Genomic DNA, 19,558 nt, shown 5'->3' on the forward strand with positions numbered 1-19,558 from the left:
TAACTGTTTTTAGTAATGGCCGTGATGGAAGTATTGCTTTATTGCTTGAAAAAGTGTTAAATGGCAGTGTAATTTTGATGACAGGCAAAGGGGAATTACTTGTGGCAATTTCATTTGATAAATACATTTAAATATTTAATAAAAGTGCATATATGCAATTATTTATTAAAATGTATTTAAGATTTATTATAATTCTTCTTATTATTATTATTTTTTTTACAATCTTTTATTAATTTAAATCCTTTCAAGCTTACATTTTCTTTTGAATATGATGTTAATTATATGCCCAGTCTTACCATACTGCTAAATGAAACAGGTGCTTTCTCCTCAGGGACTCTTCAAGGGAGGTCATGTTCAGTGAGGGCTGATAATGAAAAGATCTTTACACCTCAACAAGGCAAAGATCACTGCCAGCATCCACTGGTGGGTTTCTTTGCTCAGAAGTGATATGGATTGACCTACAGCTGATGCATATTCTCTGTCTTTGGACCAGAACTGTATTGACTGAAGTGTATAAAATAGAGTTTGATACGAATTCAACCCTAAACAAAAAGTATGAGGAAAAGAAAACACTATATTAGCTGTGTGGCATTTGTGAAAGGCAGGTAGACAGGCGAGTACCCATCCATACAAATGTCAGGGAGGAAGGGAGAGATGGAGGGGGAGAGAGCGAGCGAGAGAGCGAGCGAGAGAGAGAGAGAGAGAAAGACAATTGCAATGTAAGCGTCTGGTGCTGTCAGCAGCTTTAAATCACACTGGCACTTCTCAGAAAAACAAACAGAGTGCTATTGTCCCCCTGAACAATTATGCTTGATTTCAACATTGTACTCTGTTTTTAGTTCATAAACATTTATTAGAGTATCTTTATGATTAGATAAAATAATGCAGCCTAGTGTTGAGTCCCTGCTTTGTGTAATTTGGGGATTTGGATTAAGGCTAGACAGCAAAATAGTGCATTTGTTGCACTTTTATTCTTTTACTGTGGGTGTTCACCACAGACATAAGAGCCTCTGTGCATAATAAAAATGTTTATGGATTTAAGTGAAGTAGGGGATGGAACTGTTGCCTGCACATTTTGTGAAGTAAGCTATTGTAGTCGTAAGGTTTGTGGGAAGAGCGAGAACTCTTTATGCTACCTTTTCAAGTCCAAACTAAAACCAGTAAATAATTGTGAATTATTTGTGCAATAGTATATTCTGTGCGGGTAAACATCAGAAATGTCTTATTTCGAATTTTTTTAAATGCATTTACTGCTCAAGACACCTACAAATATCTCAGTGGTAAATTGAAAGATTTGATCGAAAAAGTTGCTTTAGAAAATATTTTTTGAGGATGATTTTAAGCAGCAACATGGTGGAAATACTTTGTGCATTGTTGATAATTTTCATTTACAGTCAGCTTAGAACAATACACAAAAGAAAACTAAAATCTTGAATTACTGTATGTTAAAAGAATGTGCAGACACAATTAAATGTATAAAGGAATGACTCTAATGAACAGTAATTGAATGACACTAATGAGAAAACTCCTTCTATAAGCATAGTGTCCAAATCTTTAAGTCACAATCATGTAGAACAGTTTTAAATCAAATACTGTTTTAGTGTGGAGCCACCAATTGAATATTCCATCAATTGTATTTTTTAACATTACTACACTTAATTTTTCTCCTGTTCAAATGCAACTCTTTGTGTTCCTGATTAAGCCGATTAGGTTGTCGGTACAGTTTGATCAAGCCAATGTTTTTCCAAGATCATTAATTTTAAGAATTTAGCCAGACTTCTTGTATAGTATATAATTAGGTAATTAAGTTATAAGGTTATATAGTATATCCCACTCATCAGTAACTTATACCATATCATATTTTAATTAGATTGTGTGCTTTTATGCATGTACTTATGGTAATGATTATTTCTTTTGCTTCAGGAAATACTTTATTGGTCAAGCTTGTGGTAAATCTGACACCTATACCAATAACACTGGGTGCAAGGTAAGCACATACTTTGCACCCACACATTCACAAAGGAAAATTAGAGTTAGCCAGTTGGACTAAGATGCCACACACACAGTTATTCAAGCTTCGATTAAACTGGGGACCCCAGAGCTATGAGGCAAAAGTCCTAACTGCTAAATCACCATCCCACCTTGATGCTGATTAATGTATTGATTAGTGGTGGAAAAACATCAATGTATGTCTCTAAATGTGTTTCTCGGAAACTGAATCAGTTCTATTCTTCTATTAAAGTCAAGATTATTTCAGCAGTCTTTCATTATGCATCTTCAATGTTTCAGATGAGCTCCTTAACTAATAAGTATTTGATGAAAGGTGAATGTGGACTGAAAAGCTCTGTTTTATGGACCCAAGTCTAAAGTCTGTATTTTATGATGTATATAACTCTATAGTCCATAGTGTTATAGTGTAAAAGGGCAAGTGTAGCCCTTAACTATTTAAAAGATTTTCAGTTCTCTAACAGAATTCCAGCTGCTTTTTTGAAAAGCCCTAGAAAATAATTGTGTTCATGGCTGCCACCTGTTGGCTGACATGAGCCTGAAGCCCAAGTAATCTCCTGTTAGTTTTTAGCCGTCTACATACAATCTTTAGGGGTTTATAACTGAATAAGGCAAATTAATGGATATGGTAAATTAATTTAGTGTGAGAATTGGCAAATATACTACCTGTCTAACTGATCTTTCCAACACATTATTAAAACCTGGAATAAATGTGGTTGAAAAAAATATTATGAATGTAGATCAGACATTGAACATATTCAATATGTGTCACATATGAGCAAAAAATCGGAATTGGGTCACATTTAACTGACAGCGTAAACGTAGCTTAAAATGCTGGTGAAAATGCATCATAAAAACTGAAAGCTATTATGAATTTGAAAATTAAGTGCATTTTCACATGCACAAAGTGATAAGAACTTATAAAAATGGAACAGGGACAGCTGTGTGGCCTTATGAAAACTATTTGCTATTAAGGCTAATTAAAACTTACCAGAAAGCATAAAGATTTGGACTTTAAAGCAATGGAAAAAATGTCATGTGGGCTTATGAGTCCAGACTGACCATATTCCAGAGCAATAGGCGCATCACACACACTCTACATCTAACAAAGGTAATAACAGTTAGAACCAAAACTCTCACATTTGGACTCATCAGACCAAAAGACAGTTTACCACTGATCTAATGTCCATTCCTCGTCCCAAGCAAGTCTCTTCTACTTATTGTTCATTCGAAGTAATGGTCCTTTGCTGCAATTCGACCATGAAGGCCTGACTCCATCACGCATTGGATGTTGAAACATGTCTTTTGCTCCAAAGCATTTATGTGGGCTTTAATGCGAGGTGCTGTAAATCAGCAAGGTTTAAGGCTGATCATTAAAAAAAAATAAAATAAAAATATTATCCTCTGCAGCAGAGGTAGCTCTTAGCATTCCTTTTTTGGAACAGAGCCAGTTTCATCATAGCGTTTGATGATTTTGGAGACTGCACTTGGAGATACATTTAATAAGTTCTTGAGATCTTTACAATTGACTGACCTTACTTTCTTAAAGCAATGATGGACTGTCTTTCTCCTTACTTAACTGAGTGTTTCTTGTCATATTGTGGATTTGTAGTAGCACTAATAGGGCTATTGACTCTGTACCCACCCTCAAGAAAGCTGGTCTAAAGCACATTAAAACGGCAATAAATGTCAAAATTAACTCTTGACAAGGCACACCTGTGAATTGAAAAAAAATCTTCCAGGTGAATCTGATAAGAGAATGCCATGATCGTGCCAAGCTGTCATCAACAATGTTGAAAATAATAAGAAAAAACACATAAGTAGGTATGTTCAAACTTCAGACTGGTTATATATATATATATACAGCTTCTTGAGTTTTGTTTGTGCTAAAATTTGCTTCAAAATGACCACAAGGTGTCAGTATATATACACACTGCACCCTTTGGGCCATGTCTCAAACACATAATCCTAGCAGCGTAAACTTAAGTGATCACTGGCATTTCTAAGGCGTTTCTCAGGCACATTTCATCCATAGAGAAGCTGGAAGGCTGCAGCCATGTCTGATAAGGGCCGCGACGTCGATTTAACAAGAGCCAAACAAAACACCGGCGTTTGGTTAGTGAAGGTTCGCACAGTCTCTTTTAGTTTACACTATTACAATTCGGTAGACTATTAATTGCTGTACTTGTGATTATATAAAAGAAAATACCTAAATAATAATATGTTATAAATAATAAATGTTCCAAACATGTTGGTTTTCCCCACTAGATTCCCAAGTATCTTTCACAACAGTGGGGCAAAGCATCTGGACGAGGAGAAGTTGGCAAGCTTAAAATAACTAAGTAGGCATAATCTCCCTTATACATTGCCTGTTCATTAAGTACTACGTTTTTAACTGAATCTTTTTCACCTTTTATTTTTAACCTGTACAAGACAACAAGGAAAAACAATGGTAAGTATTTTAACACACATTCAATATCAATTTAAAGCGCCCATTTTATTCATTAATATGTCAATAAATAAACAAAGTAACATTTAACTTAAAAATTTCAAAAAAAAAATTGGATGTTTAACAGTTAGCGTTAAATTAGATTAATTTAAAGAGAGGATGTGAAATATATTCCAACGTGTTGGACTATTATACCCTCTGAAGTCTAGGACAATGCATTTGACTCTTCTACAGAATATAACAGTTTATGTGACATAATGTTTCTAAGGTGTCGTTCAATCTAAATGAAGAGCTAAGTGTGATTGAACATTCGGGGGAGAAGACCACGTCTGTGAGAGCACCCAGAGAACATCCATTTACCATGCATAGTGTGGGGGGTCAGACCCTGGCTGTCTTTACTGAGAGCTCCTCAGGTGAGCATTGACATCAAATATTTCTGATGGAAATAGAAGTCAGTAAAAAGTTTTATATCTCTTACCTATTTTAGTAGAATATACACTGATCAGCCATAACATCAACACTGCCAGGTGAACTGAAAGACATTGATTACCAACTATACACCAGTAAACTGATGACAGGATTGTGGGCACCCAGGGCTCACAAGGCTGCCTTGGGGACCAAAGACTATCCCAACTGGTCCGAACCCACAGAAAAGCCACTGTAGCACAAAAACGCTGGTAAAAGTCAATGCTGGCCACGAAAGAAAGGCATCAGGACAACCCTGTGTACATGGAACCCAGTAGGCACAGAGCAAAAGGTTGCTGACCCGGCTTTCAAACTCCCCAGATCTGATTGACCCTCTAGGGATGCGCCAGACAAATCAGTCCGATCCACAGAGGCCTCACCCCACAACCTACAGCATCCAAAGGCTTCATTGCCAGTGTTCAGGTGCCAGACACCACAGCATAATCTCTGTGGCCCTGTGGAGCCATGCTGCATGGGGCCAGAGCTGTCCAGGTGGTACAAGTGGAACCCAAAACCTATGTATTTTTAATGTTAATCAATTTAATGTTATTGCTGATCGGTGGACAGTAGGGGTGTATGGCAGAGTAGCCATTAAAGGAAAAATATACCATGAAAGGCATCCATATGAATATTCATGTGTGATATTCAGTGATGTTTAACATTCTGATATTTTTTATTTAAACTTTTTTTCATTGGCATGTTCTTCTGTTTTCATTTTGGCCTGCTTCCTACATTATTTACAATATCATTCTGCCACTTGCAAGTGTGAAATATCATCTTTGCCTAAAGAGACAGATGTAGCATATTAATCCTTTGGTCTGTCCAGTGCGCTCACTTTCTTATCTGCATTACTCAAACAGGTAAGGTTGCAAAGCATCAACTGGCATGCTATCCTCATTTAAAGCCATTGTGTTTGATATTGCTTGATTTAATGGTCCACAGTGCCCCCTAACTAGGAGCAAATTAACTATATAGCTAAATGCCTTCTAGAGTTCAGAGTTTATCTTTCTTGCTTTTGATAATCAGTCTGTGAAAACTGCTAAAAAGAAATTGTAAGTAAGAAAAGTAGCCAGCAGTGAAAGCTGATTATCACATATGGTTGAGCCCGGTGGAATAATGTTTTTTCCACTTGCTAAACTACATTCTATCTGCACTAGCAACATGCTGCATCCACCACCAAATATCACTAGAATCTATAAAGACATTTTATATTGCAAATATTTCAATATAATTATATTTAATATGCTTTAGGTTGAAGTTTTTCTTTAAGAGATGCATACCAGTTGGCTAAAGCTCAGAGTAGTGTATTTGAAATGCCTCCAAAAGCCCAAAAATATCTGTTCCTTTATAGTACAAGGTGATGTACCTAAACATATTTAGAAGTTTTAGATACAAACGATTCTACAAATTTTGCACGTCTTACACCAGAGTCTGAGTTTGTTTTCAACCTTATTTGTGTCTGGTATTATTGCAAAGCCACAACCATTCTTTTCTTCACTGTGATGTGTTTGGTAACAATCAAAAAATCTAATACACTGATGTGATGTGTGATTTAATTGTGGATTTTTAAGCATAAATAGCTAATGACTGAAAGCAAATGTAACAAATTGTGGAATTTAAGCAGTAGTTCTCTTTTTGTTCTCGTTGCTTATGAATATTTTTTGCAGCCGTCTGCCTAGCTCTTGCAAGCCGCAGGTATTGATTAAGTGGTTGCTAAGCAACAGGATAGCCACCGAAGTTGACAATGAATAGAGGCTCTCGCTTCAGTTAAAAGCTTTCTCTGGCCTATGGGGGTGGTAAGGGAGGGGGAATATTTTTCCATGCAAGTTATGAATTGAAGTAGTTCAGGGTGAAAAACACTTGAAAACACATCAAATGCTACGGAGCATAAGCCCTCAAACCTGCCGAACACTAAAGATTTCTTAGAAAATCTAGACATACCATTTTTTTTTTCATGCATACAAAACTACAGTAACCAGGTTTCAGGTTTTACAAAGAAGAAAGCCTCCAATAAAAACTGAATGATTTTGGATTGGCTGGATAAATTTAGCTTGAACTATTAAGGTAATTAATGCATAGCTGCACTATACTGTAGCTTTTGTAGTCATTGTGTAGTGTAAAATGATCAGGTTTTGCTTGGCAAGTGAAGTTTTATTCCATATTTCAAGAAGCTATTTGTATGAAAAATTTTACCAGATTACAAGAATCAAATTTAAACACCCATCATTTTAGAGCTTGACACTTATTTTCTATCGAACCTCTTCGGTTGCGAAATTGCAAAAATCTCTACTGTATACTTTTATGGTTGTCCTAAATGAATGACGATTGGCTAGAATGGAAGCTGCCTAGTGTTTATTTCTCTTAGACTTTTCCAATTCTGCGCGCGCACACACACACATTTTGAGAGCCTCACGTTCAAAATAGAGTTTAAATTTAGGAATGTATATACAGTATGTGTTTTGGCAGGCATTTGCAAAAGAAGCAGTGCTGGGTTCAGTGGGTTTTTTTTTCCTCTTAAAGAAGTAGACAATCTATGTGGCTGTTAGGTGTGCGTGTGTGGTGAATGGATGTGCCTCAGGCACTTTAATAAGGTGTCACAGTCAAATCTGAGATGCTGCTTGTTAACGGTGCTGCCTCTCAACCAATGACAGGCTGGGAAGTCAACTTTCCTTGACTCACGTAGGCGCATATAGTCAGTTGCCAGGTCATACAAGAGCAGAACGATGAAGCATACACATGCATCGAGAGGCGTTTCACAATTACAGTCTTTATTTAAAACAACAGGTATTGAAGTCTGGGTTCATAAAAAGTCATAAATGATGATGCACACAGTAAGTTTTTTCCCTCTCTGTGACCTGAAATAGAAGGGAATATAATAAGAGGAGTCAGATGACTGAGATAATTAGTACAGAAGGTGGGGCTTTAACTGCCACTGTCTTTTTTTTTTATTATTGTTTGGAGAACACCATTAACCTGAAACATGCTTTAAAGAGATACATTTCAAGAATAGCTAATTAGAGACTCTTTATTAGCATATAGCCACCCACATTGTCAGGATTGTTGCTGTCTACTTAAAGCTACCTATTATTATACAGTTCATAAATATAGGCAAAAGGTGATGCAGTATGTTTAGCTTTGTGGCTGCAAAATGATCAAATGTGTCAGTGTGTGGTTGGTTTCTAGGGGTGATGTCTCTTGATCATGACCGTGTTGTTCAGTAAGTTTATGTAGTAGAATATTGGTCAGGAATTACTCATTTCAGTTGTGCAGTACGAAAACAGTAGTATTACATATTTGTTACTTTGTCAGATTAATCTCAGTGAAACCACCCTTGTTAAACTTGATTATTATTAGATATAGCAGAGCTAAGAATACAATGTAATAATTATGAAGCTAAGATAATTTTGATCATGATGATTATTATGAGCTTCATTTTAAGGGTTTGTATTTTTCCACACTTGTCTATTCTCACCCATCCAGCATTTCCCATTATCAATGCAACACACAACGTTAAATGTGTTAAAGATTCCATTTAAGATTTTGGTTCCCCTAGTATTTATATGCAGTTTCCATTTTTGAAAGATTCCTGTAGGAGAAGCAGTTTTGGTTAAGATCATCTGAAGTAATATGCAGTTACTTTATAATTCTGTTTTGGTTTGAGCAATTTTCATGTAATATACAATCAGTTTATTTTGTAAGGAGTTTTCTTCTAAAACCCAGAAAGCTAAATGTTTATTTCTCATTATAAACTTGGGTTCAACTGAGTGGGGAGGCTTTTTGCTTTTCCTAAGCTTGGTAAGACCACTAGACATTTTACAGAAATGTAGTCTGTATTTTTATCTGATTTAGTGGTTCGTAATATTTGTCCGTTTGCTTAGTGCAAATGTGAGATAAATCATTAATACTGGAATGAATGAGGGAATTAAAAGATTTTGTCTACCTATAAATGGTGATAGCCTTAAATTTATGCAAGGTAAAAACCTTACTATGTAAATACTGTATAGGGAAAGAAATCAAATCACATCTTTATCCTGACTGCCCCTCTGTGTAGAGATAAACCTGCTTTTAGGAGATCCCGCAAGGTTATGTGCTACCTTAAATTCACATGGTAGCTTGACCAATTAATTATTATAACGATGTTAGTCATGTCGCCCCTGGAACACTTGATAAGAATCAGTGGGCTTTTGTTGTAATGTAGGAGTCTTGCCTGGCAGCAATTGCATGTGAGACTAATCCATGAATATTTGAGCAGTTAATGGCTCTTACATCTGAAATAAATGCGCTCGACCCGCTTCCCCCACCCCTACACACACCACAAGGTGTTAGTTGCCCTGATGCCTGCGGGTTAGAGATGCATCATCAGGCATGGATAAGGGCTAATAAGCCCCACAGTCTCTCATCAAAAATGAATGACCCTTATCTGCAATTAAAAATGAAACCCAGTTTGATGTTCTCACAACAAACTGTGCGGATGGGTATGATTCTGTATCCTCAAGTGTCAACTATTCATTGTGACTCATTATCTGGAGATGGGTGCAGGACTGATTCTATGGAAACAGATGTATTTTCGTGTGTGAAGAAGCAGTCTGCCTTATTGTGGGTGTAGCCATATGTCCAAAGTTACTTCATTTGAAAAAGGCTGGTTTTGGGCTGTAACCAAGCTTATGCTGGCATCAAACAAATGTATTCAACATTCACCAGTATTTTATGTGTTTTGGTATTTATAGCTGTATGGAGATATGTTTCATTAATAACAAAAGCATTGCTTTTCGATTTGAGCTATATGTTGGCAGTTAGAAAAAGCTGAAGAAACCAGCAAGAATAGTATCTGTTATGGATCAAATATTGACAAAAGAAATGTCAGACAGCATAAGCATATTGAATGCTCTTGTCACATTAAACAATATTTAATATGATCCACGTGTACATGGATGGTTGTATTTATAGTTAGTTTCAAAAGATGGGTTCTTGTAAAAGTTTAAGTTTGGCTGCTTTAAATTAGGATCAGTGCTTGAGGAGAAATTTAATGATCATTTAAAATGGTCCCCTGTTTTTAGGTCATACTTAGACTTATTTAGGGCATACTGAAGACAGAAACTACAGTCTTACTCTGAGAATAATTTTACATGTCTTTTTTGAACCGATTCAACTCTGAGTGTCTCTAATGTTGTATACAGTCTCTGAATGACTTTTACATACAGTATATAGCCAATGTATTATTGTACAAATTTACTGTACTCTTTTAAAAACAAGCTAATCAGCTAATAAAGCAAACATTAAATAAGGTATGAAATACAATTTACTATTTATACTCTTTATTATGCAAAACATTCACAGGTTCTGAATAAGACTTTGCTGTTGACTTTACTGTTTCACAACACCAGCAATTACAACATTTGCTTCCAAACAGGAATAGTATTTGCACATGCATTATGTATTTCAACCTGTTGATCAGACATCACAGTAGTTGTACCTATGTAATCTGTTCTGAACCAGTTCCTGTTATCTAAATAGATTTTTGAAAAATGTTGAAAGTTGTTTTTTTTTTTAATACATTGAAGTCCAGAAACCATTATCCATATACTCTTTGTCTTGCTTAAAAAAAGCTTTTTTTTTTTTTTTTTAAGTTTTTGTCAATGTAAAGATTACAGAGTATACCAGAAGAAAACACAATACATAACACCTCTTTTTACTTCTCAAGGCTGGTTAGTAAGAGCTGGCTGAACGCAGAAGCAGCATAAATTGCAGAATGTTCTCTTGTAAATACAGTGCAGGTCCGGGTGCTGATGGCTAGAAACATCAATGAGGGTTGATGGGTACTTGTGTGCTGGTTTGGGTCACTTGACAAAGTGCAAAGCCTCACATTGCACTACCGATCCTCGACTACTGTCCAGGCAGGTGAGCAGACGAAAGCCTGCTCTAAGAGCCATCATGACCGTTTCAAGCTTGAGCGTCTCCAGAGTGCACAGGAAGGTGCTGTCCTCCTTGAGCACCAGGCGTGAACCCTGCTCAGACTTGATGAAGTGTCGGAACTGAATGATATTGGACGAGACCACAAACTCCTCAGGGAAGCCATCCAGGCGACTTTTGGAGATCTGCACCAGGCGTGCTTTGACTTTCTCAATGAAGGTTGCATCACTGCAGTAGACCTTGAGGCCATGTGAGCGCTCATGGCTGTCAGTCACCTCTAGAAAGGCAGGCTCTCGCAGACCAGCTTGTTGCTGCTCCCACTCTTGCAGCGCTTGGGCCAACTCACTCAGCCGGTAGAAGTCAGCCTCACGTCGTAGAAGTGCCAGTTCCTTGAAGTCATCTGGCAGGATCAATTCTCCGGTCCTCAGGAAATTCAAAATATGACGGAAAACAGGCCCATCACGGTCGATAAACGTGTTGCCCATGGAGTCTACATGCTGCACGGCTTTCTTACCACTGACAATCTCTTCAAGTAGAGAGCCAGGGTGTTTGGCTAGAGTTTGCCGCTGTGCTGCATACAAATAACCCCCCACATTGAGGGTGATGGTACCCGAGGAGGGCTTCTTAAAGCTCTTGCTGGGCTGCAGCAAGTCCGGATTGATCTGCCTTAGCTCGCTTTCCATCCTTCTGAGATTCCATTCCATGCCGTTTCCTGAGCCCAGCCTGACAGAGTGTGTGGGGGGAGGAGTGTGTTTGCGTGTGTGCGGGCGAGCAAGCAAATAGCAGTGGAGCTGGCATTGAGCGCGGGAGCACTGAGCCCTGCCAGCAAGTGCCGGAGCCTTTCGCAGCCACACAAACACACATACATGAGCATGGGAGCACAGTCACAAACGCTTACACACTTGCAGGAGGAGGAGGAGGGCTGTTAAGGGTGGGCTTGTCTGCGTCAGGGGAGGGATGAGGGAGAGAGCAAAAGAGAGAGAGAGAAGCCCTGCCTCCTCTCCACTTTAAAGCCTGGATTTAATCACCTCTCCACGCCGATGTGCTGCTCTGGTTCAGCAATTAGCACTCCTGCGGTTCTGATAAAAGACATCATCAGCTCAGCAGTAGATTGTGAGCCAAGAGAACTTGGCCAAACAGCATAGACCCAGTCTAATATATTAGGCTTAAACCTAACCACTGGAAAAAAGGTGATATATTGATGTTAAAGTTTACACACATTTTAGTTCTCATTTGTCAGTCTTTTCTTCAGAAGGCCATCTGTTCTTATTGTGTACTTCTAGTGACTATTGGCAGCTTTATAAATAAGCATGGCCAGATCGAGAACAGCGCATTGGCATGTTTATGTAAATGACTTGTTTCTCATCTTTCGGAAGGCATAAGTGTATCCAATGCATCACACATTTTAAGAAGGCCTAAAAGGAAAAGGATGCATCTTCTTTATGATTTGTGTATGCATCCTGGTAAGAAATTTAATTATTCATACTCTGATAATCAGTTAAAGTAGAGGCTTTGATTTATAACTTTCCAAGAGGAAGTAGTTGGCATGTAATTGACCTCAAGCTGGTTTAAAATATGTTACTCTAGAGACACTACACTGTGTCATTAGTCTATAAAACGGTCCCAAGGTTAGGACTCAATATTTCTTGCAATATTACCATACGATTGTGGGCTGACGATAATAGCCAGCCTAAGCAACGTCTGTTTGTCGCTAAGGAGACATGCCTTTATACAGACCGTTGTGTTAATGTGTCTCTGGCGTTGTTCTCTGCTCTTGGCCACTGAGGTATCTCTGTCAGCTGTGTCTGTCAACAGTGATAATTTGTCAGTCAATTTAAATTATCTCTCTTGCCTTGGGTCAGGAGGGCTGAGCTCTTCTACATCAAGAAGACTATGTGCTATATGTGGAATGCATATAAAATGCACGTTAAGATTCTTTTTTAGATCTCTCAGGTGCGAATAAGTAGTATATCTCAAGTGCCTTTCTTCAGCTTTTTAAGAAGTTTGAGTCAGCATTTCTCAAAGAAGATTTAAAAATGAGTAGTAAAGCTATTTACATACTGTCAGAGTACAGTAGGAGATGAGAGTTGTCCTAGATATGATATGAATAGAGTCAGGCCACTGCTTCAAATATGAATAATGCAGTGCGTAATACTCAGCAGTGAAAATGTATTTCTTACATAGTATGTTTGAAACACACATGCACTGTACCTGGAGAAACTGTGAAAATGCAGTGTTATGGGAGCCAAAAACTATACAATACTTGCACATTTATTTATTAGATCCTGAGACCAACAACTGTTTGGCATTTACATTTGAAATGTTTTATCAGTTTGTTTATTGTATGCTTCATTCCATTCAAGTACATACGAGTCTGGAACTTGACCGAAAATAGCTGCTCACACGTGTTGCCAAGATGATGCCAAGTGAACAGACTTTAGTAGAATGACTTTGCTAATACTATGCACAGAATAAAGTTTGTTTTTCTGAACTTAATTTTGAATTTCGTTGGTTGGGATCGAAGAGACTTATTTTGTTAAAGACTAACATAGCCAGGCAAGAGTGTGACAAACTTCGTGTAGTATATAAAATCCTTTAGGATTGCTCTGTTCCTTTCAAGCAAAAGTTTAAAATCTGAAAAGTTGTTTCACCCTCCATACATATTTTTACTGTGCTTTTAATTGGAATAGTTAAGGCTATTTTATTGAAAGAGTACTATGGGCTCTTTCAAGAACTAGTGATTCAAATATTTGGTTAATTTCTATTGAATTAGCACTGTAACTAACAGATTAATTGATTTTTGAATTGATCCAAAGAGCAAGGTCAAAAGTTTTAAATAGCTTTTCTTTAATAGTTTTCTCCCGGTTTGACTTAAGAGTATTTCAGGCACGCAGTCAATTCCATGGATGACTAGACTTGTGGAAAGATCCCTGGTTGTAGAGGCTGTGTCTAGCTCTCACGTCTGATGGTAATGTACAGCTGACCATACGTTGATTAACTCATGTTTATAGAAAGCCTTTTAAAACCACTTGTAAAATATACATGCTTAATGTGGAGAGGCACTTGATGCTGTTAAATTAATACTCTCTACATTACATCTGCTTGTTCTGTATATTAAAGTGTAGGATCCTTAGGTGCCATTCTATGTATTAACCTAGATTTTAAAACTGCTCCAGAGCAATAAGTAACAGCTCATCAGAGCTGCAATTAATTACAGCTGTTGGGGGGGATGTTAGCGAATCACTGTGTATTGTGATAAATTTCACAATGCATGTCATGAATATAAATATTCCTATTAAGTTACAATGTATTGAAAATGGTCAGCTGAAGTGCTTTTCTTAATACTTTCCCTTAAAACTGAGTATACATGTGAGTAGATGTCACTCTAAATTTAAATGTTTTAAGGGTAATTAATGATAATTATAGTGCACATGCATTATTTGCTGTGCCAAGATTTTTCTATAAATGGTAACGCTGTTAAATTATTCATAGTTTGCTGAGGTGTTGGTTAAATCACTTGATTGGCAGTTGTTGGAGGAAAGACTTTTACATGAGACATTTGCCATTTGAAACTGCAAATTACAGTTGACCGTCATTGCATAATATGGAGGTGGTGGGTGGCAACAAGAGTTAAGACATTCTAAAGAAAATGTCACACAGATGATAAAGATTGCCTCCACCTTTTCCAACTGAGATTGCTCTGATGCCTGCGGTGTTTCACAACAGTGTTTCACAAACCCTCTCCATATTTTCAGTTCTATATGCCTGAGTATGGTTGACACCCCGCCTTCTCCTCAGCATCTACAGTTTGAGCTTGAAACACAAGAGAGCAATATTCACAGCTAAAAGTGGGTGCCAAAAACAATCCAAAGTGAGAAATTGTCTCTCAGATTAATTGTGAGGCATAAATAACCCACTGAAAATGTTATCACAAAGCTCTGTATATGCCATATATTGTACAGAAAGATGTGACAACTCAATTAGCTGATGGAAATGATTGGGAAAATACACCAGATTGCTCTGAAATGCTTGTCTTTGGCAGTCATATGCAAATTAGCTGAGACGTCTGGGGATTCAAGGCACTGGTGCACACAGGTTGGTGTAAGTGGGGGTTGAGAGAGAGAGAGAGAGAGAGAAAAGATGGCTCAGGATGTTTGGATGTTTTGAGCCAAGGCAGAACCGAATGGATGGTAACCTGAGAGGGGGCGGAAGATTGACCTCTAACCTTGCCAACATCTCAGCAGCGGTTTGGCAGCCCACAGCCTACACCACCCCCAACTCCATTCAACATGTGAATACCTTTTGCTACATAACTGGAGGACTTTCAGATATTGTTTCTATGATCATTTTTGTGCAACATTAAAGCACAGGAACAGTCAGGTGTATTTATTTCCCCAAAACCAAACTGCATGGTCTCTTGTGCTGCTGAACCATGTGTAACTCTGAGGCAAATGGATGCTTCAAAATAGTAGTGGGTGTATTTATTAAGTCACTCCAACAAGTACTTCTGCACTCATCAGTCAGTAATTGCTAATAATTGTGTGCAAGACCGTTGATGGATTTTGTGGGTGAAATTGTGATGCTGTTAAAAGGGTTTCTGTTGGACCAGAGAGCCTTTGAAACCATGACCTTTTGCGGCATTGTTTGATACATGAACACTTACTTTTATTAAATATTAAAACATTCAATTACAAGACTACAGATACACATACTGTACAGTAGTGTAGATAAGGGCTTCACATTAAAAAGAGTAGAACCTAATAAACTTTATATAAAGATTTGTGTAGGGTCGGGTGAGCTTGAGGTACATATGTGTGTGTTTTCTTGCAATCAGTGAAGGTATACAGGGCCAGCGGGGGGTTGATGATGATCAGTCTCACTAAGCGAGCTGATGAGTAAAAAGGATTTTATACAAAGTTCAGGGAGGCTCGATTAAGTTTATCACTGTTTTGTCAGACCATTATTAATAAAACTGCAAAACATAAGTACTGAAGCATAAAAAGTACCTGCCTGAAACGAAAGATTGCAAATGTCAAGTTGAATTTTGAAAAGGGGTTGTACGCCAACACTACAATTGAGGGTGCTTGTTTCTAAAAAAAAAAAAAAAAAAAAGTCTACATTGTTCGCTACGTCTCTTCCTAATATAATCGAGTGGCACTATGTATTCATGGTACAAGTTGATGTTGAAAATGCAGAGCTTTCTGGCAAAGTTGATGTTGGAGTTTGTTTATGCAAGACATAATGGACTTATTGTATGTTTAACACATTGTATGTTTTGTTCTGCTTCGAAGACCAGATTACACTCGAAGGCATGGTGGTACAACGTGCTGAATGCAGACCTGCAGTCAGTGAGAGCTACATGAAGTTAAAGAAGTGAGGATGTCCAGTGGTGTATAGAAACAAGTACTCAGTATCCAGAAATAGAAAGTTAACTTGTTAGTAACGAGCATATTATTTACAGGCTTCAGATCGAGAAATCAATGAAGCCACTCCGACTGTCTCAGCAACTGGAAAAAGCAATTACCACCAATTACAAACCTGTGTCTAATCACACGAATAATGTATGTGTACTTCTGTATTTTTTTTGTTTGTGTTTTACTTTTATACACTTAATTATGTGAGTTCTCTGCCTATAGATGGAGTATGAGAAGAAAAAAAAAGAGGAGGGCAAGAGAGCCAGGGCTGACAAGCAGAAAGTTCTGGAAATGCTCTTCTCTGCTTTCGAGAAACACCAGTTTTACAACATTAAAGACTTGGTGGAGATCACTAAGCAACCTGTGGTGAGTCAGTGTTTGTGAGTCCTGAGTCAGACCCATGTGGCCGAATAATATGCTTAAAAATAATTATTCTAAACCTGGGGTGTCAGACTCCAGTACCCAGTCAGAGTCATGGAAAAGGAACAGTTCACCTTGAGTAATACACCTGATGTAAATTAAATGTAATGCAGGAAAAAACAAGGCTCTATATGGCAGTAGCTCTCCATGACATAAAACTGACATAGTGTAATAGTATTGTTTCTTCACATGAATTCCTAGAGCTTTATTTTTTTAAAGAAGTGATTAAAGAAAGTATAATTTATAATGTATGTAATCGATTGATGAGAAGCTGTGTACATGCATATTCTGTAACTATAGATTTACACCCCACAGGCTTGTAGCTCTGGGCTTTTGCAATCACCGCAGGTCTGTAATGGATGTGAGCCAATAGATGGTGAAGCGAGTTTAAAAATGTGTCTTAAAATAGTTCTGGGTTTTGTAATGCAGGGCAGTGATTTAATTGGTTTCTGAATGTGACCTCCGGATGAGATGGTTGTTTTGATTATGTGTGCATGAGTTCCAAATTCCTGAATCCATTTTACCCTTCAGGTGCTGGTTTAGTGTGCTTTCTAATTGATAGTCAGTTTGATTTTTGTTTGCAGCTGTAAGTATTAAAGCACACTAACCTGCAAGTGCTTCATTTTAAATTACCAGTAAATATAACTTTCTTAACATATATTCTAATACATTTCATTATTTCGGTTAAATAGTTCTTTATTCTTGTCAGAGCTGAGGGGCATCCAAAGTCTGCTAGGAGTACAAACTGGATGTGATGCCAATTTATCACAAGGCTGAAACATCCATTCATCCATGTATACCACTTATCCTGTGTAGGGACTTGGGACACTAGGTGTGGTATACACAGAAACTCTGGGCATTTTGAAAATACCACTTGTCTTTGTATTGTGGGAGAACACCAGAGTACCACTCACAGACTCACACAAGCAAGATTCGAACCCCTGACCCTGGAGGGTGAGATGATGACCATTAAGCCACCGTGCCACAGCTGGATACATTCCAAAATATTGAAGTGACTTTACTATTTAGGAGCACCTAAGTCATATTTGTATTTACGACAAAAATGAGTTAAAATTAAGAGGCACTGCGGTAGTCACTGGTGTCATAATGTAATGCATCGTGACTGGAGTATAGCCTGTCTCCTCAGGTGGGCTTTATTCTGATCTCTGATTGCATTATCATTGTTAAGGGTTCTTGCCATTCTCAAGTATAACTACCACATAAATATTGTCTCAGTTTCTTTCTGCTTGCGATGTAAATGTCATGAAGTTAGATGACTCATATCAATATGACTGAAGTATGACACTAATCAGGAGCAGGGAATATTTTAAAGCCTATAGAAGTCATAAACATGCTACTGACCTCCAGTGGTTGTTTCTAATGAAAACAAATTGCTCTAAATACAATGAAGAGTATACTGTACAGTAGTAAAGCTTTTGTTTGAGATCGTGCTTTCCTAGTTATTTTAAATATATATTTTTTTAATGTAAAGAAACTAATAAATTTAACCCAGAACGTCCCTGACAAAACATTTACTGAGTATGACGGAATGAATGAACTGAGTAGCCTATTGTATCTTAAACACTTCTATGTTACTTAACTTGGCATAAGCTTCATATCTCACTGGAAATCCTATGACCTCTTTCCTTGTTGCAGTTGAGATCCCAGGCCTCATGTTCACTTGTAGTTCAAGAAACAATCAGCAAGTGATGTTAAAGTATTGGCATTTGTGAAAAATTTAAGGAACATTATATAATGTCTAACTGTATCATAGCTACATATTTGTCATCAAAGACATTTATAGGCATACGTAAATTGCTTTTTAATGGTTATTGCAGAAACTCTGATTTTGTTTATAGTTTCAAAAGCAACTTTAAACAAAAAAATAATAATAATAAAAATCTCCCTGGCTGCAGTGTTCACATCTCTTTTTATGGTGTTCATGGAGAAAATTGTTGCCATGGTGACAGAACAACTTCACTCCAGACATCACCAGTTCTTGCAGGCTTGAATAAACATTTTTGCCAGCTGCAAACCAGTCACCTTATGGGGGGCAAAGCTTTAGGTATTGTATTGTTTTGTGTTGTAAAGGCATGATCGTCATTGTGAGGGTTCTTTAACAAGCTTCTTAATTATAGCGCTGTATTTATGGATGGCACATGACTCTAACCAGTTGAAACATTCCTAGATTTACCTGAAAGAAATTCTGCGTGAAATTGGAGTTTACAATCCCAGAGGGCCACACAAAAGCACTTGGGAGCTGAAACCAGAATATCGCCACTACCAAGAAGGGGAAAATGAAGATGAAAAGATGTCATAACTGTGCTGGATGCACAAATACAATAAAAACACATTATTTGTTTAATTATTATTATTTTTTTTTTTTTCATTTTTGCCAGTTACTTTTGTTTGGGCAATTGATGTCATTAGATTTTTTTAATTCTAAACAAAAATTTAAATAAATGTATACTTTTGTAAGCAAGATGTTTGTATGTGTAATTTTTCTTTTAAAGATGATGCACCTTGATAATTTATGACAAATGCCCTTGACAAAATAACTAATTTCCTGCAATGGGTTGTAGAAGCACTGAACCCTATTCCAGAACGATGGATTAGTCAGGGTAAGGAGGGAAGCGCATGAAGCAATGCACCCATCATGCATAGTGGCCACTGCACAAGCCTCTGGAGGCAGTGTTGTGCTTCAGTTGGTCAGGTATAGGCTCTGCAGCATTATGTGGTGATTTCTGACTTCAGTTGACTACATGAATGTGCTGAAAGGTAGGTTTTTATTAGGGTTCAATTATAACCCAGTTTTATTTATATAGCACTGTTGGACATTTGCACAAATAAGATTTACGAAATCATCTTTAATTGCAGTATATAGTTTAAGTCT

The 19,558-nt window shown here is 37.4% G+C and overlaps 2 protein-coding genes across 3 annotated transcripts; one reads left to right on the top strand and one right to left on the bottom strand.

Moving 5' to 3' along the window:
• The first annotated feature begins 355 nt into the window (after positions 1-355).
• On the top strand, positions 356-19,137 carry gtf2f2b (general transcription factor IIF, polypeptide 2b). Of its 2 annotated transcripts, XM_053495956.1 has the most exons (10): positions 356-423; positions 1,924-1,987; positions 4,043-4,132; positions 4,276-4,349; positions 4,441-4,459; positions 4,725-4,869; positions 16,123-16,204; positions 16,293-16,392; positions 16,468-16,611; positions 18,854-19,137. In XM_053495956.1, exons 1-10 carry the CDS (start codon positions 371-373, stop codon positions 18,983-18,985), a joined length of 903 nt encoding a protein of 300 aa, XP_053351931.1. In that variant the 5' UTR covers positions 356-370; the 3' UTR covers positions 18,986-19,137. The 2 variants fall into 2 exon arrangements, with proteins under 2 accessions (XP_053351931.1, XP_053351932.1); XM_053495957.1 differs by lacking the exons at positions 356-423; positions 1,924-1,987 and adding an exon at positions 3,792-3,831.
• kctd4 (potassium channel tetramerization domain containing 4) lies at positions 10,241-11,692 on the bottom strand. Its single transcript, XM_053495955.1, has one exon. The coding sequence runs from the start codon at positions 11,533-11,535 to the stop codon at positions 10,759-10,761; it is 777 nt and encodes a 258-aa protein (XP_053351930.1). The 5' UTR covers positions 11,536-11,692; the 3' UTR covers positions 10,241-10,758.
• Positions 19,138-19,558: the final 421 nt, after the last annotated feature.

This window comes from Clarias gariepinus, chromosome 5 (genome assembly GCF_024256425.1).
Source record: "Clarias gariepinus isolate MV-2021 ecotype Netherlands chromosome 5, CGAR_prim_01v2, whole genome shotgun sequence".
NCBI classification, from domain to species: domain Eukaryota; kingdom Metazoa; phylum Chordata; class Actinopteri; order Siluriformes; family Clariidae; genus Clarias; species Clarias gariepinus.

Coding starts and splice junctions, on each gene's coding strand:
- kctd4 (XM_053495955.1), bottom strand. CDS start 11,535: ATGGAATGGAATCTCAGAAGGATGGAAAGCGAGCTAAGGCAGATCAAT.
- gtf2f2b (XM_053495956.1), top strand. CDS start 371: ATGAAAAGATCTTTACACCTCAACAAGGCAAAGATCACTGCCAGCATC. Junction 424..1,923: donor ATCACTGCCAGCATCCACTG/GTGGGTTTCTTT, acceptor CTTTTGCTTCAG/GAAATACTTTATTGGTCAAG. Junction 4,870..16,122: donor CTTTACTGAGAGCTCCTCAG/GTGAGCATTGAC, acceptor TCTGCTTCGAAG/ACCAGATTACACTCGAAGGC.